A 27572-nucleotide genomic window follows, 5' to 3' on the forward strand; every position below is an offset into this window, starting at 1 on the left:
AATGCAGGAGATGGCCCCTTATGAACCTCCACCTCTGACTGTGTGGGACAGCGTGGTAATGGGGAGAGGAGGAAGGGAAAATTAAGGACTCATGGTGACCAAGAAGGGGGGGAAAGAGAGAAGGATCTATCTGTGTGTATCTAATCACAGGTATTTATAGAACCCCAGTCACAATAGGTCTGGTGAATGGGGAAGAGTAAAGGGGGTGTTGGGTCGAGGCGTAGAAGGGGTGTGATGGAGGGTGAAGGGGAATGAGGGAGACTCTCAGACTGAGATGACAGAAAATAATAAAAGGAGGAGAGAAGACTAGGGAGAAAGGAGGACAAATGACAATGTAACAAAGATGAATGAAGAAGCGAGAGATCTGCTGTTAAGGTTTATTCATGTTAGTGTTTTTCAGTCTGTGCTCTCTGGGCAGGTGGCTCTCCCAGGGATGATGAATAGATTAATATGTAGTCCACAGTGGAGGTGGCACACAGCTCTTTGTCTTGGGCACTATACAAAACCCCTACATCAAGCTCTTTTGGTATTGGTCTCCGAAGTTCTCCTGTAGCCACTTTTTCATGGCGCCAACATACTTCCCCAACCAGTTCCTTATGGCTGTGATATATTTGTCTTCTGGCCCCACTTCTTGGGCCTCTTCAGACTCTTGCCCCTGTAGATACGTACTCTGCAGCCATTGGACATACTTGCCTGAGGGCTCTTCTTTGGCCCTGGCATGTCTTTCCAGCCAGTTATTGGTGGCTGTCAGGGATTGGTGCAGTACCTCTTCTAGGACTTTGACGTGGTTCTCCAGCAGCTTGACCTGAACCTCAGCGTACTCTACCAGTGACTTGTCTGTGGTCCCATTATACTCCTCCAGCAACTTGTACAGGATCATGACATTCTCATCCAGCCACTTGTACAGGGTCCTGTTGTTGTGGTCCAGCCACATAACCATGTTTGCAGTGTGGTCTTTCTGGCACCTGTCTTGAACATGCTCATCTAGCCTCTTGTCGAAAGCTTCAACATACTCCTCATGCCACTCATTCAGGGTCCAAACATATCTGTCCAGCCACTTGTCGAGGGCCCCAATGTGCTCATCCAGCCACCCAAGCAGGTCCTCCGTATGCTCATCCACCCACTTGTCTGGGGTCCCCATGTGCTCCTGCACCCACTTGTTGAGGCTCCAGACATGTTGATCTACCCATGTGCCTAAGGTCCCAATGTGCTTGTCCAGATGCCTGTCTATGGTCCTGATGTGCTCATCCAGCCTCTCCCCTACTGTCTGATGAACACAATGCAGAATAAACCAGTTAGAGAGGGTAGTGCAGAGGGTGTGCGTGAGAGAGAGAGAGTCCTGCACATTAACACACATGAAACTCAAACGGGGACCCTTCAGCACTATTGTTTCTCTTCTTAAGCCCATCAGACTTGTCTGATCTTCCCATCACACAATGCCAAGGATTTGCCACTCCTGATTTACAGCCATTCATCATAGCACTGAGGCTGCTAACTCTACCCTGCTCCAACTTCTCATTTCTGCCTACCTCCTCCCACTCCTCAGCCTTCAGCATTCCTGCCCCAATCATAGCTACCCTTAGCTGGCTTTGCCCTCTTTGGTCCCCATACCATCCATCTGAACCCTCCTCGGGATGGTCAGTGACTTCCCCTGCTGCTGAGTGCCTCCTTTTTACTATTTATTTCTTTAATCTCCATGCTGAAGCAGATACCATTGATCATATAACTGACTTTGAAAGCCTTACACCCTATGCATAGGTCTATGGCTCGCTCCTCACCTGGCTGTACCTGGCCTGCACCTCTTACTTTAAGATTTCTTCCTTTGTGATAGTTGTAACAACACTTGGCTGCTCCCCCAAGTCCTCTCCTTTTTTTAAGCTATCTTTTACATTTTACATTACAGATTTTACAATTACACCCTCTCATAACTCAAGAACTAGGGGTCACCAAATCAAATTAATAGGCAGCAGGTTTAAAACAAACCAAAGGAAGTATTTCTTCACACAATGCGCAGTCAACCTATGGAACTCTTTGCCAGAGGATGTTGTGAAGGCCAAGACTATAATAAGATTAAAAAAAGAACTGGATAAGTTCATGAAGGATTGGTCCATCAATGGCTATTAGCCAGGATGGGCAGGGATGGCGTCCCTAGACTCTATTTGTCAGAAGCTGGGAATGGATGATGGGATGGACCACTTGATGATTACCTGTTCTGTTCATTCCCTCTGGGGCACCTGGCATTTGCCGCTGTCAGAAGACAGGATAATAGGCTAGATTGACCTTTTGGTCTGACCCAGTATGGCTGTTCTTATGTACCTCCTCCCACTTGGATGCCTTAGGTCACAATTAATTATCAGCTAATTCTAATAGAGTTGGATGGCCATCATCATATGTCCCTTTAAATTCTTCTCTTCCCCTTTTTATAGATCTCACCCTGGCTGTTTGTCATGACATCTGCCTCTAATTTAATTCCCTTCAGTTGAGTGTCTCCTACTTGACTTAGAACCAATGATCCAGTTGCTCATATAATAGAATTTGGTGAAATTAATGTTTATGGGCTGGGCCTTGTTATAGAGTGAGTGAAAACCTCATTAAGATTGATAGACTCATAGACTCATAGATTTAAGGTCAGAAGGGACCATTATGATCATCTAGTCTGACCTCCCGCATGATGCAGGCCACAAAAGCTGACCCACCCCCTTTCCCTTGACTCAGCTGTTGAAGTCCCCAAATCCTGTGATTTAAAGACTTCAAGTCGCAGAGAATCCTCCAGCTAGCGACCCCCGCCCCATGCTGCGGAGGAAGGCAAAAAACCTCCAGGGCCTCTGCCAATCTACCCTGGAGGAAAATTCCTTCCCGACCCCAAATATGGCGATCAGTAGAACCCCGAGCATGCAGGCAAGATTCTCCAGCCAAACCCTCATTGACCATTGATACTATTTACCAGCGATGGCACGCTGTTGATTAATTGACTAAAATCACGTTATCCCATCAAACCATTCCCTCCTTAAACTTCTCTAGCTTAGGTGTGAACTCACCCTTCAATTCATACAACTGTAAAGATATGCCCCCATGTAAGGAAAAAGAAGTATGTGGACCCACCCATTAGCTTTTGCTGATGACTGCTTTTGGGTAGAGGTGCGAGTCTGAAGGAAGGCAGAACACAGAGGAGGAGAGGGATGCACAGACAGCCTGAAGGAGCAGCTGAAAGCACAGTGTATGACCCTGGAAGAAATCTGGGGAAAGGTTTTTGGGCCAGAGGTGCAGGCTGAAAAGACTGTTCTTGGTGCCGTGAGCAAAATAAACTGTTTCCTGCTCTTTGATTCCTCCTGTGATCAGAGACACAGGACTTTGTACATTCTTTGTAAATAAGCAAAACTCCATCCGAGACCTGACGATCACTAATTTCTGCTCCCAACTGGAACATCCTCAGGGCCCCAAACTTTCACTAGCTTCTTGGGTCGAAAAGGGTCAAAAATATTCTGCCTTTCACCATTGTCTGTCAAGTAATGTATCCCCATAATATCTCTTTGATGTATTTGACCAGCTCTGTGTGTTGCGCTGGTCCAGCATTATTTAGTGAATGCCAGTGAAAGTTGTCAATGTTTGATGCACATTTTGAGTAGCTGGAAGGCTGTTCCCCACACCGAATAACAATATATCAGTATGTCTTTTCTCCCTTTACCCACATTGATTCTTGATTAGAACATTTAGACCATTGGATCTGCTATGAGTTGGGAGATAGTGGTATGGCTGAGACCTTATAAAACAAACTGCATTAATATATTGCAATGTACCTTTGAAGAGTAATACCAGGAAAAACTATCATCCTCAGTCTCTTTCGCTGTCCAGAAATTCCAGCTTCTTCCTGGCTCCGATACAAAAGCATTCATTTGTTAAAGCTATAGTCTATCGCTGCCATTCCTGCTGTTCCTGAGTTCCCAGCTCCCTGACAGGGATTATTGGGCAGGAGTGAAGTGGGACAAGCTGTTCATGGGGGTAGGCACCTACATATCGTACTATGTCTACCTCCTGTAGTTGCCTTCTAAAATGAGCATTCAGGAGCATAAATGCCCATTTTGCTTCTGACTTAAAACTGGCCAGTTGTCCTGCACCTGCATTTTGCACCCACCATGCTAGATGAAATTTGCATATATAGTTCAAGCAACTAGATTGCTGCACATTATCAATTGCACCTGCAATATTATGGGCTCTGTCATAAGGTGGCTTGTCCCTTTAAGGAGTGATGGGTCTCTGTCCCACCTGTGACACAGCTGGCTGTCCACCCCAAAGGAGGAAAATGAAATTCATGTGGTGATGGGTCCGGAGACCCAATTAGGCCTCTGGGCTGATAAGGGAGAGGCTTTGGGTGAAGCCAGAGGAGCTGCTGAGAAGAACTCAGCCAGCCTACAGTCCCTAGAACGAGGGCTGTGGAAACTCCAATCTAAAGGGGTGAATTTGCAGGACAGAGAGTCCAGGACTTGAACAATGCAGTCCCAGGATGGAGGGGTGTGAAAACCCTGAACTGGATGTAATGAGCCTTATGTTGGGAGCTGAACAATGTCAAATAAATTAGACCTGGGGGCGGGAAGGAGGGATATTGTTTTAAAGATGTTTCTGGGAGTGGATTGTTTCTGGGAACTTCTGAAGGAAACTCAGGCAGGGTACCTGCAGGACCACCCCATGCCATAAGGGGGTGCTTTGGAGGTGGAAAACCTGTACTAGGGGTCACCACTTCCAAACAGGAAATCTAGTGAATCAATGTACTTCCCATTATTATGGACAGGGCTTATGTATTAAGGTGGGAAGGCATGATCTTGGTGATTATCAAGAGAACATCTGCATTTAGGGTGTTTTTAGTTCAAGCTAGTTTTCAGTCTCCGCAAACTCCCTTCCATCCTCCCAAAAATCCACTTATACATTCAGTCAACCGAGTCCTGTGCCTTTTCTACCCTGGGGGACTCTGCCAGTACAACTAATTTGCTGTTTAAAAAAAACAGACATTCGAGTCGGACTCCCACAAAATTCTAATAGGAGCTGGATTCCCAGCTTCTTTATGCTCAGCTAAAATTCCCACCCTCAGGGCTCAGGGACCATAAATAGAAGCATTCTGCTGTGAAGACACCATTGTCTCCTGCTAATAGCTGGTACCAGCGCTAGCCATTTGGGGCTTTCAAAACTTGACAATGTTCCTTTAAGAGTCCAAATGGCAACATCGGTGCGTGAGACACTCACCGGGAATGGGCATGGCCAAATGCAACACCAGAATCAGCAGCAACATGGTGGATGGAAGTCCCTGTAAAGAGTAGAGAAAGAGTGCAAAGTTTGACATACCAACTCTGGAGTTGTGCGGAAAATGTTGCCTGTGTCTTAGTGGTCTTTTCAGAGGGAGCCTCTGCCCACTCAGGAGAGATGAGATGGGATTTGCCAACTCCTTCTCTTTCCACCTGCCTTATGTTTGCTTACCCCACATCACCCAGCTGGGCTTTTGTTAGAAGGTTCTTTGCTTGCTGTGAAGCCTTGGGCTCCTCCCTGGCTTTCTGGTGCAGAATGGGAGGACTTTCTAACCTCACTACCACAACTGGTTACTCTGTTGGCCTCTCAGCAGAGAGGCCAAGGACTGAAATGTGCCTTGGACACTGAATTCCATGCTGAATCTTGGAGCTGAATCCTCGAAAGCAGGGCTTAGGCATGATGTGGAGCAGCGTGTGGCATATTTACATCACTGCTGCTCAGGCTCAAGGGGGGTGTCTAACAGGCTGTCATCTTGGCCCTTTTCACAACCACCAAATTAACTTAAAATGAGAGAAAACAGAGTGTGAGCTCTGTATAATTTGGGCAGATGACAGACAACGGGGATATCAGCTGCAAGTGTTTGATAAATATCTAAAAATACGCACCCTACGCACAAGCCTCAAACCCTTATTGATTCCAGAAATCCTTCTGCCTACATTAGTCCTATGAGTGGAAGAATTGACTATCACTGTCACACCAGTGCAATGGCGGAAAGCAGCATCAGAAAATACATCTGGCCATATGCTGAGCTGGTGCAAATCAATCTAGCTCCATTGACATTAATGGGATTAGGCTGATTTACATTATCATAGAATATCAGGGTTGGAAGGGACTTCAGAAGGTCATCTAGTCCAACCCCCTGCTCAAAACAAGACCAACACCAACTAAATCATCCCAGCCAGGGCTTTGTCAAGCCTGACCTTAAAAACCTCTAAGGAAGGAGATTCCACCACTTCCCTAGATAACCTATTCCAGTGCTTCATCACCCTCCTAGTGAAAAAGTGTTTCCTAATATCCAACCTAAACCTCCCACACTGCAACTTGAGACCATTGCTCCTTGTTCTGTCAAAACAAGGAGTAATCTTATCTGAGGATAAGTCTACAGTGCCCAGTCTAGCCACCCTATGAGAAAAATTTCCCCCCGCGACTTAGCAGCTGCTTGAATGAACCTTAATGGACCAGCAGGGGGAGTGAGTTCCAGAAGCGACAGCACTTCTCTTCAAGCACTCTCTGTTCAGCCCTCCTGGGTCCAAATCTATGAGCTGTCAACAAGAGTGAGGAGTGTAACGCTCAAGGCCCAGAGCATTGCTGGTCTTGGCAGAGGTCTGGAAGGGGGAGTGATGCAACCTGCCTCTCCCCCCCCTCCTCAGTCTGCCCCCTCAGTGTGGCTGGGGATTGCAGTCTGTGCTCCTTGCTAGTGTTGTCCTGGGTGCTACCTACTCCTCTGCACTGACCAGTGGAGATCCTCAGGCAGCACATGGCACACACTCCATTGCTGGGTTGTTAGCGCTGACCTGCAGACCCCAGAAAGAATTTTAGCCAAGTCTTGCTGACTTCAGTTTCAATGAAGTGCCCCTGAATCCCTCAGTACACCTGAGAGCCCTCTCACCCCAGCAGGATCTAAGCTCCCGGGAGGAGGAAGAATTAATTTTAGGTGGCCCAGAGCTGCATAACTAGGTGTACTGTGAGGAAACTGAGCAAAGGGAACATTTAGGTTAAATATCAGGGAACTAGAGATGCGGCAGAATCCAGCCCCAGACTGGAGAGAGACAAACAGCATAATGAGTTGAATCCAAATACCTTGGGGAGGTGGGTGAGGGTGTTTGAAATCTTGATTTAAATCAGAATTCTGTGGCTTGAGCATTCCTCTGCATTCTCTAGCATGGGGTCTGTTAAACTGGTGCAATCTGACACGGAAAGCTGTGGAGCTCTCATGGCTTGAGTCCTTCAACTATTCTTGAAGCAAATGTACCTTCAGCACCCTGGAGTCTGTATAACCAGTGCAGGTTGTATTATGTGATGTGAATGGTTTTTTAATCTATCTCAAGTTGCCACATAAAGCTCAAAGAGTTTACAAGAGTTTTTGGTATTTGCCTGTCTCCCACTTGGCAACTTGGGAAGGGCTAGGTGCTAGCAACCCCTGACACCCTGTGATAAATGAATCAGCCTTGATATGGTGGCAGAGCAGTGGGATCATTTTGAATTAGAAGCACAGACCTCAGGATTTTAAAAGGATACATTTTTCCTTTTGGCTGCTTGAAAGCCAGGGAGGTTTTCTTTCTTTTTTCTTTGCTGCCTGAGGGGGTACAGGCAAGCAAAGGGTTCAACCTGCAAAGCCAGGGAGTCTAACAAAGTGGTTTTTTTTTTTTTTCTCGCTTCGTGGCAACAAAATAGTTAGGCTAGAGTAGGGCAGCCCTCTGCATGAGGTTGAAGTTGTGCACCGAAACCCTAGAGAAACCAGTCTTCCCAAAGCCACATGCCACGGAGAAGACAGACCCAGCTCCATGACAGAAATGCAGACCAGGAGGGAAGGGTCAGCCCTCCCCAACCCGAGATCCAGGTGCCAGGATGGAGGGATGCCTTTAACTCAGGCCGAGTTCTAACTGAGGCAGAAAGGAATTTCTTTCTAGAGATGAATCGCTTGGAAGCAGAGGCAAAGCGCTGGCAGGCGGCAGTGGAGGCTAAGCACTTGGAAGTGGTGGCAAAGCGCTGGCAGGCAGAAGCGGAGGCAAAGCGCTTGGAGGCGGAAGCAGAGGAGAGGAGAGAGGCAAAGTGCTTGGAAGTGGAACTGAAGCGCTTAGAGTTGGAAAGGGCTAAGCTGGATCAATCAGGTAGCCCTAACAATCCTGCTCCAGGTACCGCTCCCCATTCCAAAAAAATTCCTCACATACAAGGTAGGCGATGATATAGAGGCCTTCTTAGAAAATTTTGAAAGGGTCTGGCCTTGGGTACAACACCTGTACAGACCAATATATGGTGGAGCTAAGGCCACAACTCAGTGGACCCTTAGCAGAGGTGGCAGTTGAAATGCCTAAAGAACACATGAACAAGTATGAACTTTTTAAACACAAGGCCAGAATTAGAATGGGGCTAACACCCGAACATGCCCGTCAGCGGTTCAGAGCCCTAAGGTGGAAACCAGACTTGGCATTTTCCCAACATGCCTATCACATTGTAAAAAATTGGAATGCCTGGATATCAGGAGCAAGTGTTAAATCTCTGGAAGATCTCTCTCTCCTAATACAAATGGAGCAGTTCTTAAAGGGTGTTCCTGAGGAAATAGAAAGGTACATCCTAGATGGGAAGCCCAAAACTGTAATCGAGGCGGGGGAAATTGGAACCAAATGGGTGGAGGTGGCGGAGAAGAAGAAAGTTAGTAGCAGTTGGAGCAGATACCAGAAGGAGCAACCCGAAACAGCACCCCACCATCAGAGTCAGCCCAAGGCCCCACCTTGCAAGGAGGGAGGAGCCCTCCACACAGCCAGGGAAACCCCAGATGCCCTCTCGTCCCACCACCCCATTGTCCAATCACCCATCTCACCCCAGTTCACAGTCAGCTGGGCGATGCTTTAAATGTAATGAGGTGGGACATGTGAAGGCCAACTGCCCCAAGAGCACCAGCCGGAGCCAACTCATCACCCCGGAGTCGCCCCAAGAGCTTTCAGGCCCAGATGCCTCACAAATACCCCCAGAGCAAAGGGAAACTGTGAATGTGGGTGGGAGGAAGATTACTGCGTGGAGAGACACTGGAACACAGGTGTCAGATATCCACCAATCCCTGGTGGACCGCAGATTCATCGACCCAGAGGCCCAAGTGAAGGTGCAACACTTTAAGGCCAACTCTTTTAACTTGCCTAGAGACAAGTTGTCTGTCCAGTACAAGGGCTAGTCAGGAATATGGACTTTTGCAATTTATGATGATTATCCCATTCTCATGCTGCTGGGGAGAAGACTTAGCCAACCATGTGAGGCTAACAAAAAGGGTGGGGATGGTCACCCGCAGCTAGGCTAAACAGGCCTCCACACCTAACTCCATTCCCGAGCCTCCTACAGGGACCCAGCCAAAAGTGGTGGAACCCAATCCCAAACCAGAGTCTATGGCACCAGTTGTAGATCCAGTTCCTGGGACCCAGCCAGAACCAGCCCAAGGATCATAACTGGTGGAACAGTCAGCATCAGAGCCTGTGCTTGCAACCCTACCAGGGGCAGGGAAGCCAGCACCAAAGGGCGCCACAGAGCCTGCACCTGCAGAAGCAGCTAAACCAGAGCAAGAAGCTCAACTGGAGCCGGAAATATAACCTAGTGCACCAGTGGAGAGTGGTTCACAGTCGACGGAGACACCCCCATCACCTGCATTGCTTCTGGTGGGACCAAGCCCAAGTCCCCAACCCAAGGAGGAACTAATGTCTCCAGCATCAAGGGAGCAGTTCCAGGCAGAGCAGGAAGCAGACGAAAGCCTCAAGGGAGCTTGGATGGCTCTTCCAATAGGTCCAGGTTTGTTGTAGAAGGAGGACTCTTATACAAGGAAACCCTTTCTGGTGGGCACAAGGAGGACTGGCATCCTCAGAGACAGTTGGTAGTTCCAACTAAGTATAGGGAAAAGCTCTTGAGCTTAGCACAGTCACCCTAGTGACCATGCTGGGGTGAACAGGACCAAGGACTGTTTGGGGAAGTCATTCCACTGGGAGGGGATGGGAAAGGACTTTTCTATCTATGTCCGGTCTTGTGAGGTGAACCAGAGGGTGGGAAAGCCCCAAGACCAGGTCAAGGCCCCTCTCCAGCCACTCCCCATAATTGAGGTTCCATTTCAGCGTGTAGCTGTGGATATTCTGGGTCCTTTCACTAAGAAGACACCCAGAGGAAAGCTGTACATACTGACTTTCATGGATTTTGCCACCCGATGGCTGGAAGCAGTAGCTCTAAGCAACACCAGGGCTAAAAGTGTAAGCCAGGCATTGGCAGACATTTTTGCCAGGGTAGGTTGGCCCTCTGACATCCTTGCGGATTCTGGAACTAACTTCCTAGCAGGGACCATGAAATGTCTTTGGGAAGCTCATGGGGTAAATCACTTGTTTGCCACCACTTACTACCATCAAACAAATGGCCTAGTGGAGATATTTAATGGGACTTTGGGGGCCAGGATACATAAATTCATGAATGAGCACTCCAGTGATTGGGACCTAGTGTTGCAGCAGTTGCTTTTTGCCTAGAGGGCTGTACCACATCCCAGTTTGGGATTTTCACCCTGTGAACTCGTTTATGGCCATGAAGTTAAGGGGCCATTACAGTTGGTGAAGCAGCAATGGGAGGGGGTTACAACTTCTCCAGAACTAACATTTTGGACTCTACGTAAAAGAATAAATGGACACAGATCAGACGTCAAGAATTATAACATTCAAAAACCAGTTGGAGAACACTTCAATCTCCCTGGCCACTCGATTACAGACCTAAAAGTCGCAATATTACAACAAAAAAACTTCAAAAACAGACTCCAACGAGAGACTGCTGAATTGGAATTAATTTGCAAATTGGACACCATTAAATTAGGCTTGAATAAAGACTGGGAGTGGATGGGCTGTTACACAAAGTAAAACTATTTCCCCATGCTTATTCCCCCCCCCCCCCAGTTCCTCATATCTCCTTGTCAATTGCCAGAAATGGGCCATTTTCATTACCACTACAAACAGTTCTTTTTCTCTCCTGCTGATAAAAGCTCACCTTAACTGATCACTCTCCTTATAGTGTGTATGGTAACACCCTTGTTTCATGTTCTGGGTGTGTGTGTGTGTGTGTGTGTATATATATATATATATATATATACCTTCCAACTGTATTTTCCACTACATGCACCTGATGAAGTGGGCTGTAGCCCACGAAAGCTTATGCTCAAATAAATTTGTTAGTCTCTAAGGTGCCACAAGTACTCCTGTTCTTTTATTTCGGACTTTGTAACCAACCTGCAAAACATCCTCAAGGACTCTGTAGCCCTTGCTCAAGAAAACCTACAGAATGCTCAACAAGAGCAAAAGGTCTGGTATGCTAAACATACCAGAGAGTGTTCCTTCAGAGTAGGTGACCAAGTCATGGTCCTGAAAGTGCTCCAGGCCAATAAGATAGAAGCATCGTGGGAGGACCAAGTTATGGTCCGAGAGCGCCTGGGAGCTGTTAATTACCTCATAGCATTCCCAGACCCTACCCTAAAACCTAAAGTATACCATGTTAATTCTCTAAAGCCCTTTTATTCCTGAGAAATCAAGGTTCTCCAGTTTAAGCCCAGGAGAGAGATGACACTGAGTGGCCTGAAGGAGTCTACTATGAAGGAAAAAGTAACGTTGGCCTTTCCATCACCCTTGGGCGTAAGCAGCGATGGCAAATCCAGGAGCTGTGCACCAGCTTCGCGCCAATGTTTTCAGCCACCGATGATGGATAGAACGGGTGTACCACTCTATTGACACAGGTGATGCTTGCCCAATTAGAGCCCAACCCTACCAGATGGCTCCTCAAGCCAGAACCGCAATAGAAAGGGAGATCAAGAACATGTTACAGATGGGTGTAATCCGCCCCTGTGAGAATGCATGGGCCTCTCCAGTGGTTCTGGTTCCCAAACCCAATGGGGAAATCCGCTTTTGCGTGGATTACCATAAGCTAAATGCTATAATTTGTCCAGAGAACTATCCAATGCCATGCACAGATGAACTATTGGAGAAACTGGGATGTGCTTGGTTCATCTCCACCTTAGACTTAACTAAGGGGTACTGTCAAGTGCTGCTAGATGACCCCGCCAAGGAAAGGTTAGCCTTCATCACTCATGTAGGGCTGTATGGATTTAATGTGCTCCCTTCTGGACTGCGAAATGCACTGCCACTTTCCAGAGACTGGTAGATAACCTTCTGGCTGGATTTGGGGAATTTGCAGTAGCCTACCTTGACGATGTGGCCATATTCTCAGATTCATGGGCAGAACATGTGGCGCACCTCCAAGCTATCTTCCAGTGCATAAGGGAGGCAGGATTAACCATTAAGGCCAAAAAATGTCAAATTGCCCTAAACAGGGTAACATATGTTGGACACCAGGTGTGTCAACGTACTATCAACCCCCTACAGGCTACAGTAAATACTATCCAAAATTGGCCTGTCCCTAAGTCAAAGAAGCAGGTCCAATCCTTCTTGGTCTTGGCTGGGTATTACTGACGATTTGCACGACACTACAGCCAAATTGACACCCCACTGACAGACCTGACCAGGAAAAAACAGCCAAATGCAGTTCAGAGGACTGAAAAATGTCAAAAAGCCTTTAACCAGCTTAAGGCGGCCCTTATATCTGACCCTGTACTAACAGCCACAGACTTTGACCAGCTGTTCGTCGTAACCAAAGATGCGTCTGAATGTGGTGTAGGAGCAGTTTTAATGCAGGAAGGACCAGATCAACAATTCCATCCTGTTGTGTTTCTCAGCAAAAAACTTTCTGAGAGGGAAAGCCACTGGTCAGTCTGAAAAAAAGAATGTAACGCCATTGTGTATGCTCTGGAGAAGCTACGCCTATACACTTGGGGACTGCGTTTCCACCTGCAGACTGACCAGGCTGCACTGAAGTGGCTTACACAGTCAAAGAGACTAACAAAAAGTTTCTTCGGTGGAGTTTAGCTCATCATGACTTTGATTTTGAAATACAACACATTTCAGGAGCCTCTAACAAAGTGGCTGATGCACTTTCCCAGGAAGGTTTCCCAGACTCAGCTGGGTAAAAATGTCCCTGTATTCTAAGTCATTGTAGTCCTTAAAATATAAAAAAATACTGTTTAAGTTCTTCATGCAATTAGTAGTAAAATTAGAGGTGCATGTATCTTATTAACTCTGTTTCCTAAACCCCTAGGAAGAAATCCCAGCCGGTTGGACCCAACTTGAAGCAGGCCGGTCAGCACCGTCTGTGATTTGGGGTGTGTGTGATAAATGAAGGCGGGCTAGGGGTAGCTCCCTTTTATGGACAGCCAGCCAGCCAGTTAGCTATAAAGTTCCTCTTGGTGGCTGTTCTCTGCTTGCTTTACCTGTAAAGGATTAAAAAGTCTCCCTGGCAAGGTAGAAGAAAAGGAGTGGGCACCTGACCAAAAGAGCCAATGGGATGGCTAGAACTTTTTAAAATTGGAAAAAACTTCCCTTTTGTTGCCTTTGTTCTCCGGAGAGTGGAGACATAGAGCAGCAATGCTGTAAGCAGCTTTAAAACCAGCTATGAAAAAGCATCAATTCATACCTCGAACTTACTTATCTGAAACCCCTGATACGTAAGTCAATTAGGGAATGTCTAGGAAGATGCAATTAGGGTTATTTTTTTTATTTCTTATTGGCTTGTGGAGTCCTCCATGCTAACCACAGATGCTTCTGTTTTGCTTGTAACCTTTAAGCTGAACCTCAAGAGAGCTATCTTGATGCTTAATTTTTGTAATTGTTTCTTTTAAGTTCTAGCAAAAAGCCTATGTTTCAAATGTATTTCCTTTCTTTTTAACTTTAATAAAATTTACCTTTTTTAAGAACAAGATTGGATTTTTTTGTCACTAAGAGGTTTGTGCATATGTTGTTTAATTAGCTGATTTCCTTTGTTTTTTTCTCAGCTCTTCCCCAGAAGTGGGGTGAAAGGGCTTGAGGGTACCCCACAGGAAGGAATTCCCGTGTTCCTTCCTGGGTTCTCAAAAGGGAGACGGGGGTTTGCACTTGGGTGGTGGCAGCATCTGTCCATCCAAGATCAGAGAGAAGCTGTGACCTTGGGAGTTTAATACCAGCCTGGAGTGGCCAGTATTAATTTTTAAAATCCTTGTTAGCCCTCACCTTCTGTACTCAAAGTGCCAGAGTGGAGAATCAGCCTTGACACACCCATTTATGACCCCTCCACTCAGGGGGTTGAGAATCCCTGTTCTAAAGAATGGTCTTACCTGGTTTTATTACCAGTTCTGTGACTTGTTGGGAAGTTTAGTTAGAGACCATAGCCTGTTTTCCTCCCCTCCCGTCTCTCTAAGGGATGAGTGTCACTGAGAGATGCTTGAATGCAAGCCCAGCCCAGCTTCTGCTGCTTATTCCCCACCTGATGATGTGTCCCTGTGACCTCAGAATCAACTGCCACCTCCATGGCAACTGGTGATGTCAAAAAGCTTCAGGTGGGTGAGTGAGAAATAATCAGCAGGGAGCTGGTGAGTCTAGACTGGAAAACTGAGATCTTGTGTCAGCACAAAACTCCCATTAACAAGAAAGATTGAAGAGGGGAGAAGAACACACAAAAAGACAAAGGAGCGGAGCATTATGGCCAACTTAAATGGGAGTGGGAATGTGTTCTTGGCTAATAAACGGAGAAGCCAGGTTTCCCTTTAAGGTGCTAGTGGAAATGCCCCACTGATGGAGGAACAGACGCTTTCCTTATTCAGGTGACAGCAGCAATAATGCTTATTCTGATTCTCCCATTGGCACATTGTGTCTGTGTGAGGGGAAAAAAAGGAAATTGAAATCAAAATAAAAGTAGTCACACATACAACAGAGCAGGTTGGAGACTGAAACAGTCAGGGGAAAAAGCCAGCATAGGGCTCCTACCACATACCTAATGACCCACAGCTGGTAGAATTGCCATGCTAGCGTTTCTCTGGATCGTATCAAGAATCTGGGAAGATCTGGGGGATGGGTATGGAGAGATGAGAGAGGACACTTTATTCTGAAAGAATGCAAACTCTTTTTAGGATCATGTAGTTACATGTGAGTCCGATAAGCCATTGAAATGCAGCCACCTGTGGGGTGGAATGCAGCAGTTGTTTAAATATGTGGTGCCACAGCCCAGCCGTTTAGGAGGGAAAGAGAAGAATGCTTTATCCATTTTAATATTATTAACTATTCAGCAGATGGCCATCATGTGCTGAGCTCAAAGGGGAAATGGCCCATCAATAGGGTTTGGCTGAAGCCAAAACTTGGGATCCAAACAGCCTCGAATTATGGGGTGTTCAGAATTCAGATCCCAGATGTGAATTCTGTGGTTTGAGCATCTCTAGGAAAAATTAACTGTCAGAGTTCTTCCAGCAGAGGGGACATCTGTTTAAATCCTCCATGATTCTTCCAGCTGAAAGGTACTAACTACCTATAGATCTTTATTAGCATCAGATTTTGATTCTGCATTGTAGTACCATAAAGTCCCAAGCAAGCAGGGCCAGCTCCTCACAGTATGAGAAACACTATATCAGTGTAATAGCCACTGATAGTGGAAGCAAACCAGTATTTTTTTCCAATCCAAGAGCACATATTTGAATGTTATCCTCTTTGCTGTCTCATAATCTCGATCAGGTTTCTTTGATGCAGGACCCGTGTGGTTATTAAACTCAGTATGGTTTGATGTTCTGCTGACATTTTATATCAATCACACCTTTTATTATCACGATCCTTCTATATTAAATTTCAGAAAGGGATGCTGGGAAAAATGGTCCTGGATTTCCTTGCACATGGCTGATGTGAATTGTCTGTCTGGTTTTCTCAGGAAATGGTTTTTATCCCTGTAATGATTGTCTTTATATGAGATCTGCCAGGAGCTTCGCTCAGCTAAAATATCCCCTTGAGTTGAAAGAAAACACGCTTACCAAACACTTACAAAGAAGATGCCTTCTGGCTTCTGTGTTGAAAGGACTTCTTGATTTGTTGCACGCAGCTCTGAAAGCTACACAACAGCTTGCCACAAATGGGGGCTACTTCAAGAATCATTTGTTGCAAGTAGTTTGTGTTGCCTGTTCTTTTCTACACATTTACTTTTATCAGAGAGTCTCAGAGCGCTTTGAAAACCTCAGGTAAGCCCTGTTTGCAATATGGCTAAACCAATGGTCTAATTTTCAGAGGCAATGACCACCCGCCTGCAGCTCCCTTTGACTTCAAATGGAGTTGAAGGTGCTCAGGACTTCTGAAGACCAGGCCGGAGAGCACATAGCAAATCAGGGCAGAGCTGGAAACGCAAGCTAGCTGCCACATTTTCTGTTTTCCTGGTCTTGCCACTAGACCATGCTTGCCATATGTGAGACGCAACATGCATAGTTTATTCCCAATGGAAACATTTGAAATGTCACTACCAATTAGTTGTTTGGTTACTAGATTTAAGGTAGTTACAGCCCGTCAACTGCAATAAAAAACAGATTCATGCAAATAGATTATAGCTATTTTTCCTCAAGTGCCAGACAGGTTCCTCTAATAACATATGGTACAGAAGTCAGAGCTTGTAAGAACCATTCTGATAGACCCTGTGGTCTAGCAATGTTGTAGGCAGAAGAAGCATCAGCAAATGAGCACATCACCTGCAAAAGTGTACAGGATCCAGATCTGAAAGCTAGCAAATTGAGTATTGGCTACATCGGGGTCAGCTAGTGTAGCAGGAGCCAGAACTCCAATATGAGCTACTGGATGCCCCAGGAAAGATCTGGTTTCCCTTTTGTATTGGAGGGTATATCCAAATGGATTTCCATCTTAAATAAATATATATATCCCCAGGCAAAGAGGTCTATAAACTTCCCAAATCTAAGAGTTCTCTTGCTCGATGCATCACTTTGTTTGATGCCATTACAGCAGTTGACTATAGGCAGTTCCCTCTCTTCAGTCATTTGCTTTTGGGGAATCCTGTGAAAAGAACATTGTTTTGCTACTGTATGTGGCTGGAGGTTATGGAGCCAGCTGATATAGGCAGACTGGAATAATGTCATGTTCGAATAGGTTTGACTAAATATGAGCCTGACTGTGCAAGATGCTTGAGGGACTCCTGAGAGGTACTGAGTGCTTGTAAGGCCCATCAAAGCCAACAGGAGTTAAGGGCACCCAGCACTTCACAGAAGGTGCTCAGTATTTTGCAGGATTGAAGTGGAATATCCCCAGGGGTTTGACACGCCTTCCCCCCATTCTTATTTTTTGAGATGGAGAACCATAGAATACTAGAAATGAAGGACTAAAAAGGACCTCAATTGGTCATCTAGTCCAGCCCTCTGCCCTCATGTCAGGGCTAAGTATTCTCTAGGTCATCTCTGACAGGAGTTTGTCTAACCTGTTCTTAAAAACCTCCAGTGATGGAGATTCCACAACCTCTCTAGGTAAGTTGTTTCAGTGCTTAACTACCCTGACAGTTAGCAAGTTTTTCCTGATGTCTAACCTAAATCTCCCTTGCTGCAATTTAAGCCCATTGCTTCTTGTCCTGTCCTTAGTGGTTAAGGATAACAATTTATCAGCCTTCTCTTTATAACAACCTTTTAAGTACTTGAAGACTGTCATTATGTCCCCTCTGTCTTCTCTTCTCCAGACTAAACAAACCCAGTTTTTTCAATCTTTCCTCATAGGTCATTTTCTAGATCTTTAATCATTTTTGGGTTGCTCTCTTCTGGACTTTTTCCAGTTTGTCTAACTTTCCCAAAGTATGGTGCCCAGAACTGGACACAGTACTCCAGATGAGGCCTTATCAGTGCTAAGCAGAGTGGAAGAATTACTTCTCATGTCTTGCTTACAATACACTCCTGCTAATATGTCCCAAAATAATGTGCCCCCTTTTTTTTTGCAACCGTATTACATTGTTGACTCTTATTTAGTTTGTGATCCACTCTCCCAGATGCTTTCTGCTGTATTCCTTCCTAGGCAGTCCCATTTGTATTTGTGCAATTGATAAGGAGTGGAGGAAGGAAAGAGACAGGCAGTCTTCTATCAGGAGATGATACACAACCTTGCAAGGCTGTTTGGTGTTGATTCAGGGCCTGATTCTGCATTCCTAGATTCACTGGGAGTTTGGGTGTATGAAGAATGCAGTGTTGCCAAACCCAGTATTAAAAAATCATGAGTCAGGCCTCCCCAAATCATGAGATTGTCTTAAAAATCATGAGATTTATTCAAAAGAATCAATATTTGACTCTTTTTATTTGCTGTCCTTTTGTTGAGAGTTTAGGAGTCATGTTTTCATGCTTTTCTGTGATCATAAGGGCCAGAAATAGTATTTTTATTTTTAAAATGGAAGCTGAGATTCTTATGGAATTACATGGCTCTTGGAGCTGGGGCTTTAAAAAATCACTGCTTCTGATACAATTGTGAAAACTTACAACATTGGCAGTGTGGTAGATTTTGGTGGGTATTATGGTGTAGTCTAAAGAGATGGAACCTTTTGCTGTTGGCTCTACATATGTAACCTTTCTCTTAGAGCTAGTCTTGGGCCCGTTGCATTCTGCTTCACAGTGCTGCAGCACTATCTATGAGCCCTTTGTGGGCAGGGAGAGGGGCACCAGCATCCATGCTTGAATTAAGAGTTGCTCATTGGCTTGACCATACCCCCTTTCCAGAACAGCTAATGGGACTTCCAAGTGGCCTGCCAGTCCTGGGGACTGGTCAGACTAATATAGTGTCAGTATATGTGTGAATAAAGGGCCACCAAAATGTCCCTTTCTCCCTCATGAGAGAGGGTTGGGATTAGGCACTTCGTGCGTGTAATCTCCAGCTGATTGATAATACTGGACCATTCTGTGCCCTGGAAGCAGCCAGCAGCAGGTCTGGCTCCTAGGTGGAAGCATGCAAGCGGCTCTGCGTGGCTCTCGCCCGCAGGCACCATCCCCCAGCTGCCATTGGTCAGTTCATGGCCAATGAGAGTGCAGAGCCACTGGTCGGGGCGGGGGCAGTGTGCGGAGCCCTGTGGCCCCCCCTGCCTAGGAGCCGGATCTGCTGCTGGCTGCTTCCAGGGCGTAGCGTGGTGTTGGAACAGGTAGGGACTAGCCTGCCCTAGCAGGGCAGCACTGCCGATGGGACTTTTAACGGCCCGGTTGGCTGTGCTGACAAGAGTCGCTGTGACCCAGTCCCATCCATTCCATGACACAGTTCTGGGTTGTGACCCACCATTTGAAAACCACTCATCTACGCATTTCTGGGAAGTTGAATTAGACATAGGGACTTAAATCTATGTCTCTTATTTGGAAGGAACCTATTGTATATTTCTCAAGAGTCAGTGTATGTATAAAACCAAAAGACTCCAGTACTGCAGAGTTAGAAACAATGGGCCAAATTCTGTCTGCTACACTACTCCAACCCAAAAGAGTTGCATTGGCATAGAAGTGGGGAGAATCTGAAAATGGAGAAAGTTAAGGGATCAAGTTAAATGCCTATGTTTTTTCACTTGGCCAGATAGGTTCTCCTTGTTTGATTTTTCTATAATAGTATAATAATCAGTCATGCTGTCTGGTGGCTATATCCCAGGATTAGTGTCGCTGACAATTCATCACAAGCCCAACACACATTCTCTGGAGCTTACCATATTTCTCTACTTTATGCACCTCCCTGTGCACACTAGTCCAAGAAAAAAATGTTCCCCACTAATATTTGGCTAAACATACTAGCACCAGATGTAGAATATTGGGGATATTTTCCACCTGGGACAAATCAATATTGATACCTGTTCCATTTTTATAATGGACAGATTGTGTGAGGATATTTTGCACTTGTTTAGACAGTGTTTGTCTCCAGGGTTGCTTACTCGTCTAATGTAATTGGTTTTCTGTGAGCAGATGGTTTAACTATCTCTATTAAGTGTCTTTGTTGGGAGATAAAGGGATATATTTTTAAAAACCCTTTATAGGGCAGGGAAAATTTTATGTCAAATCTGAAAGATACAGCAGGGGAGAGTTTTGGGGCCCGATTTTCAAAAGCGATCATGGTCAGATTTTCAGAGGTTAGTGCTTGCTTTCAGAGCCTGCACCCCTCAGTGTGATCCAGCCTCCTGGGTTCTGAGCTCTTTGGAAAATCTGCCTCTTCACTCTAAACCTATGGTACTTAGGCCTTTGAACCAAGCTGACTCCTAGTAGCCTGCCATGCAGCTCTTTTCTTGAGTTTCCTCATGAATTTGCAAGTAGGATGTTATGAGCAACAAATCCTGGGCTGGATCTGATTCCCACTAGAAATCAGTCTAAACTCTGAGCTGACCACCTTCAGAGTCCGATCCAACTCCCTTTAACTGAATGGTGATCAGGCCCTTATAGTGCTGTAAAATGCCTGGCTCCATTCAGGAACTGGAGCTAGTCTCCTGGCTATCAAGTATCAGGGGGTAGCCGTGTTAGTCTGTATCTACAAAAACAACAAGGAGTCCGGTGGCACCTTAAAGACTAACAGATTTATTTGGGTATAAGCTTTTGTGGGTAAAAACCTCACTTCTCCTCCCCCCAAGTGTATGGCCCATTTTGACAGCTGACTCTGACTATGATGAGATGTCTATTGTGGAATGTCGTGCTTCTCTTGATCTAAATTATGTAAGTGCACCTTCTAAATGGACATAGCTATGACAACGACATAGCAGTAACCCTGAAAACAAACGGGCAACTTACAACCAGAGCTGTGCAATAGAAAAACATCCAGACAAAAACATTTGTCCCTTGAGGAAGGCCACACATGGATTTGAGGATGGGAGGCCCAGCTGGTAAAAGATTCCTCAGTGACAAGGACTTTGCTAAAGTGACTCACCAGGCCGATCGTTAGGTGAGATGCTCAGAAAGCCCCAACTTAGACACGGCCCTGCTGGCTTCTGCCATCCTTTCCCTCCATGAAATCTATCACTGAGAGATGGTATAAGTCTGTATTTGGGCAGGTATCTAAAATAAGTGAGAACTCGCATTGGCACCTAAAGCGAATGGCTTTAGGAGGCAGCCTGAGACCTCATTATGGGTCATAATATGTGGGATCACAGTCCTTTTTAGATGAGCGACAACAACTGTATGCTACAGACCAGCAAACAGGGTTCCCCACAGCATCCTCTCCATTGTCTGGTTCACCATGGACCACTCCTTGTCTGGAATTCTAGACAGCACACAGGGAAATCTAGTGGCTGAAAGATGTGCTGCAAGTACATGTCGTGATGACATGTTACTATTCAAGCTGTTCAGAAAATGGGTTTCTTTTCCCAAAAGAAAATTAAACAATTTTGGATGAAAACAAAGAGGTTTTTTGATTTTTCATCCAAAAATGTTTAGATTTTCAGGTGGTTTTTTTTTGATAAAATAATCAAATTTGTCCACAGAAAGCAGATAACTTTTCATGAAGCAATTGTTTAGTCAACCCCTCAGTTCTCCATTGAAATGTGGTTTTGAGAATGGGTGACTCATCTTTTTCGAATCAGAGCAACAAGCTTTAAAATGTACAATGCTTTTTGAGGGAACTTGCTCCCATTGTTAGGCACCTGGGCCAAGTATGATTTCTCGCCAAAGCGCTGAGAAATCTGCGCTGCTGCTGTTTGATGCAAACCACCAGGCAAAACATGATGGTTTCAGGTGAGTATCCCTATTGAGCTGTCAGCACTTCAGTGGTTTCTAGTGTGAATGAGGGCTGCAGCATGACTCTCAATGGGCTTCCAGAGGGGAAGGAGCAGTGAAATGGTGGGTGTCATCAAGGGCTAGATTGTCACAGCTCTTACTCAGCTGCATATGGGAATGAGTGGGAATAAGGCCCCACCTTGTTCTCGGCTCTGCTCAGGTTGCAACTCTGGCTGAGGAGGGGAAATAGGGTCTATACACCATATACCGCCACAGATGGGCAGGGAGGAGATGGAGAATAGACAGGAGTAGGAGAAGCCATGTTTCCGCTTTCCTGACTCATAGGGCAGAATAACAGGTTGGGAGTGTAGAGGGGAGTAAGTTGCTCCATGAAAAGAGCTGAAGTAACTTACTCCTCCCCAGAGCAAGGTGAGGACAGGGGAGGAAATGTGTCCGTCAGTTTGGTCTGTTTCTAGGGTGGGGAAGGTATGCACTACCCCTCACTCAAGGCAGACTGTAATGCTATTCTGTTCTATATATACCACTCTCACCTCCATAGTATCTGTGACAGTCTATCTCTGAATGATCACAGAACTGTTTACAGGTGTAGAGCATTGGTGTAGGAGACGCTGCAAATTTCCATTAACCAGATCAGAGATGCATCCGTAAGCTGGGATGGATCCTTAGGGAACTGAAAACTCCAAGTGCAGAGAATGTTAAACCCACAGGAGGATTTGTATTTTAAACCAAGTACCGCACAATTGATAGGTCTGAAAAATCTTTACTGCTCCCCTAGGTCAATGGCAGACCTATTTGTAGTAGAGCAGTCGATGCTGGAACAAGTAACAGCAGGTGGTTGAGTACTTCCACATATATTTTACCAGCATGAATGATGCCTCTGTGCCAGAGGCAGGAGAGGGAAATATGTGAAGATTCTCAATGAATTATGCCTGGGAACCTCCCATACTCTTCTCTCAAGGTTGTTGTAACACTAGACTGACTAATGAAAGTGCAGATATGACTTGCATTACTGCGGGGGCCTTTCTTCCTTCCCATGTGAAGATGGTGGTTCTTGCATGTGCCTTGACTGGTATCCTTAGCTGATCATTTGGGAGAAAGGAGGGCACAAGTAATGACATGTTCACCACCTTACTTATCCAAGTAGTCCTGATTACTCATGAGTAAAGTTATCCTAGGTAATTCCAAGAATAATTAGCAAAAGATCATCTGAGATTATAGGTATAAACATTGCAGAGAAAAAAGAGTGGAGAAGGGAAATGACAGAGGCCCTATTCAGCAAGATACTTGAGCCTACTTTAAGCACATGAGCAGTCCCACTGCCTTACTTTAAGCACAGATAACCCCACTGACTTCAGTGGAATCACTCATGCTCAGGGCCAGCTCTGGCTTTTTTGCCGCCCCAAGCAAAAAAAAAAAAAACCTGCGGGGCAGCCGGAGCGGCGAAGCAGGGGAAAAAAAACAAAAACATGTGGGGCGGCCGGAGCCAGGGTGCAGGGGGACTCCCTGCGCTGCAGACGTGCTCCAGGCAGTGGAGTGCGCACCCCGGCTAGCAGGGGGGGGGAGGAAGGGGGAGAGAGAGAGAAGGGGGGCGGCCAGGGCTTCCTTCAGCGGGGTGCTGCCACACGGCCCCTCCCGCCACGCTACCTGCTGGGAGGGCTCCACGCTGCTCCGGTCGGCGGGGAGGGAAGGACGCGGGCTGCCCTGCCGGGCTTGCTGCAGACCTGGCACCGGCTGGGGCAGACGGAATGTGCAGCCCGCTCCCAGCAGGGCGCTCCCCTCCTCCGCGCCACTGCTCCCTACAGGGCGGCCAGAATGGCGAAGCAAAAAAAACCAAAACAAAACACCTGTGGGGCGGCTGGAGTGGTGAAGCTAAAAAAAAGAGAAAGGATTGGAGGGAAGCCCCCCCTTAGAATCTGCCGCCCCAAGCACAAGCTTGCTCGGCTGGTGCCTCGAGCCGGCCCTGTTCGTGCTCAAAGCAAGGGATGTGCTTAAGTGCCTTGCTGATTTGGGGCCAGGTATAAGGCCTGCTCCAGTTTAAAAAAAAAAAAAAAAAAAAGCAATGGTGTATATACAGAACTAAGAATCTATGGGACAAGATTCAGATACTCGGAGAGAAATCCAAAGTCACTATTGATTTTGTTGGAGTTACTCTGAATAAACACCACTTGAACTGAGATCACAATCATTCCTAGGGAGTTCTGCCACCAGTCTTTGTCAATTGCCACAGTCAGCATGCAAGCTAATTGTAGTGGGCACATATGGAAAATTGTGGAAGCGAGTTTTTCTTCCTGAGGAACTGAGATCATGAGGTCTACAAAGCGTCAAGGATCTATTCCAGTGTGTGTATATTTACTGTCATAGACTGTGGGTGGGAAAGGGGAACAGCAGTATCATTCTAATCCCCTTTGTTTTACTGTGCAGTATGGCCAAGACTATCAATGCACATGAAAACATGCTTTTCTGAATCTGGGCCCTACCAACATGCAACTGAGCCTGCAATAATAGAAGCCAGTTTGAGGTTCAGCTACATTCCAGGGAAAACGTCTCTGTAACACAAATGAGGAGTGTGGTTGGGAAGAGGAAGATGCTCTAGACAATAGTTACGTAGATGTTGTTAGTAATGAGCTTCAGAACAAAATGTAAAGCCTTCTCCTTTGGTTTACCTAATCTCTGACTTAGTTTTTGTCTGCTTTTGTTATCCCTTGTGAAAACAGTATGTTAGAGCCATCCATTGTGAGTGTAACTGATTGTTAATATTGGTACAATTTTGCCTCACTGCTGTGACGATGATATAAGTAATGAATATAATGATGAATATAATAATCGCTCAATAAAGTCCTGTTACACATAGCTGTACTTACAACGTTCCAGATCTGACTACTCTCTCTCTCTCTCTTGTTTATTACTGCTCCAAAATAAAGTGCCTACAATTAGGCTTCTAAATCTAACATGAAGCTTTTAGGTAAATTACTTCATTTTCAAAAGCACTCAGCAGCTGGTTGGCAGGACTCATGCACTTTTGAAAATCAGGCCGTATAGGTGCCTAGATATGGACTTGAGTTAAGACCCGACTTCGGGTATTCTTGATCATTCCTTTTATCTTAGAGCAAATTAATTTTGCTCTAATATGATCAAGGTTATGCTTTCTCCTTGGAGCATATTCTATGATATTTGAATGCCTGGCTGTAGATAACAGATTTCTTGGTATGTTTGGGGGTGATCCGTGGGTTTCTTGTATATAGTTGTCTGTAGAGTTCTACTGTTAAAACTGATCGTGGTGTCTAGGAAGTGGTAGTGTTCCAGAGAGAGCGTAATGGATGGATAGTGGTTGTTGAAATTGTGGTGGAAATATATGAGAGAGTTAGGTTCTCTGTCCAGAGGATGAAAATATCATTGATGTTTCTCAGGTATATCACTGGATTCATGGTGCATTTGGGAGAAGAGTGGAGTGGTGGGTGAGTGGCTTGTGGAAAGATGTTCCTGGGAGAGGCAGTGAAAAGGACTGTTTCGTTTGGAATGAAGACAGAGAGAGAACAGACTTTGCAAAAGAGAGATGAAATAATGAATGGTGTAATGAGAGCCAATGAGGGGATCCAGTGTATTTTGTCAGCAGTGTGTGAACTGGAAAAGTAAACACATTAGCATGCTGTCCATCTTCACTGTCTTGGCTGTAATTAGCTCATGGTCTCCTCTCCTGACCTTCCAGGACTGTGATGAGCTCCTCCCTGTCATTTTTACCCACCCACCCTCTTCAATTTTACAAATAAACCAGTAGCATGAGTGAATGAAGTAAAATGTACTTGTATTAACTTTTTGTTTTTTCTTTATTCATTTAAAAATATTATTTTTCCCCAATATTTTTACTTTTTCAAACTTTATCTCAACTTTTTATTTCTTTTATTGTTACGGTCTATTTTTTATGATTTTGTTTCAAGACACCCTATGGTTTCCACTAATCACGCCAGTCCCAGACCAGCCTAGCACCAATTTCAATTGGGCTATTCACTTAGTTAAGTGCTCTGCTGAACTGGGATCTTCATTTGATATGCAGAGTCCCAGTTCTGCGATTCAGGACTGATCTAAGAAAACCTGGGATCCTGTACAAAGAAACTCCTCATCGCCTTCCCAACTGACCCAGGCAATGGTGGGTCAGACCCTCAGCTGGTATAAATGGGCACAGCTCCATCCAAATATATGGAACAATGCCAGTTTACACCAGGAGTGAAATCCTGGGTCCATTGAAGTCAATGGCAAAACTCCCACTGAATTCAATATTATGTATTATTTGGACTAGGAATACCCAGCCGTGGATCAGAACCCCAGAGTGCTAAGTGCTGTACAAACACAATGGGGCCAGGATTTCACCTCAGGTGAGGATCTGGCTCTGTGTATAAATTATGCATACATACTGGTAAAGAGCACAAGTCTACATCCTTTAGATCAGGGGGAAGTTTTGTCAGCAACTTGAGTGGAAGCCAGGTCTGAGCCAGACTGAGGAGAGGTGGAGAAGGATTGTGTGGGCTGCTCAGAAGGTAGACTTTATAGAAACTAAAAAACATACAATAAATACATTCAAATATTTCTAACAGTTTAAAATGAAAAGTTACTCAGTCATTTTAAACATTAATGTGCTCTCCATCCTCTCCTTTATCTTCCCTGTTCCCTTCCATTCACCTTTGTTTCTCAGCTGCTATCGGCTCCCCTCCAACTCGAACACGTATCACTAACTTTCTTCTCTGGGCCCTCCTCTACTCACCCTTCCCTGCTGCAGCCCCGAGACTGGAAAAGCTCTGTAACCCCACCATGGCCCCAGAGCTCCTCCACCTGTGGTAGGGGGAGATTTTTCTGGGGGCCCCAAATCTGTCACTGCCCCCCATAGCGGCTCAAGGTTTGGGGAGGCTTAGCCTTCTCCAGCTTCCATTACGTGCTGCCCATGAAATTTTCTATACAAGGGTGCAGTGACAGATTTCTGGTTTCCTGCTGGAAGGCAATATCCCAGGTAAAAGCAGTAGAGATTTGTAGCCTGCAGCCCATGAATGTTCCTAGACAGAGTGACCTCTCTCGTTCTGTAGATCTCAGGACATGGGACAGGCAGTATCAGACCCACAAAGTGCACAGTGCCTTCTCACTGAGGAATTGAGCCTCATTCTAAAGAAAATTATTATAAAGGGAAGATCTAGCAACTGTTTTTTCAAATGAAATGACATATACTAATGGAGAGTGTCCTATGACCGGTTGTGCAATATGGGCTTTCTGTAGATTGCATTGTGGTGCATATGTCTCTGCATTGTGAATATGAAACAAGTTCAGGCACTTCTGTACTTTGCATACGTTGCTGATATTTCTCAGTAGTGAACTGTGAAAAGTGTAAGCAAGCACATGATTAACCAGGCACTCCGGTGCATGGCGAGCAGCTTTGGTGGGGTTGCTTCATAATGCACTTCTAGACATACCTAGCCATCCAAATCTCCTCTTTATAAGAAGGCCAAATGGTCTTTCAATTATTGTTCTGGGCAGCTAATGTCACGGGGCCTGGAATATATTTCAGTTGGAAAGGTAGGATCAGACATAAGTGTCATTATCCACTTAAAAGCTTTGAGAGGGACAGAAAGGGGTGTGGGGGTGGGAAGCTGAACTGATATTTGGAAAAATGAAAAATGTTTAAAATATTTCTGAAAAAAAGTTCTTAGCACATAGTCCTTCCACTCTACTTCTGGCCAGTCTCAAACACTTCTCTTCCAGAACGTCTGAGTATGAATGAATCATGACACGATCCTGGGAACTCTGTAACCACATCAGTTATTCTCCTCATGGCATCGTGCCCCACCTGCAGCTGAAGGGAGTGGAAAACTTTGCAGTTTCTAAGGCTCACCTCATTATGCCATGGTGCACAATTAGCCATGTGTGTGCATTTAATAGCTCCCCTGAGAGAGAGGGGGAAAAAAAACCCAGCAATGTCATCAAATTCACAACATTGCTCGCTGTTGATACTGAAGCT

At 45.5% G+C, this 27572-nt stretch overlaps 1 protein-coding gene across 1 annotated transcript; it reads right to left on the reverse strand.

Annotated features, from left to right (window-relative positions):
• Positions 1–340: 340 nt before the first annotated feature.
• On the reverse strand, positions 341–5570 carry LOC135973301 (uncharacterized). The gene is made up of 3 exons (XM_065556044.1): positions 5236–5570; positions 3798–3868; positions 341–1267 (listed from the first exon to the last, which is right to left on the reverse strand). The coding sequence occupies exons 1-3, from the start codon at positions 5330–5332 to the stop codon at positions 509–511; spliced, it is 927 nt and encodes a 308-aa protein (XP_065412116.1). The 5' UTR covers positions 5333–5570; the 3' UTR covers positions 341–508.
• Between the last annotated feature and the right edge of the window lie 22002 nt (positions 5571–27572).

The sequence above is a fragment of the Chrysemys picta genome, chromosome 8 (assembly GCF_011386835.1).
Source record: "Chrysemys picta bellii isolate R12L10 chromosome 8, ASM1138683v2, whole genome shotgun sequence".
Lineage (NCBI taxonomy): Eukaryota > Metazoa > Chordata > Testudines > Emydidae > Chrysemys > Chrysemys picta.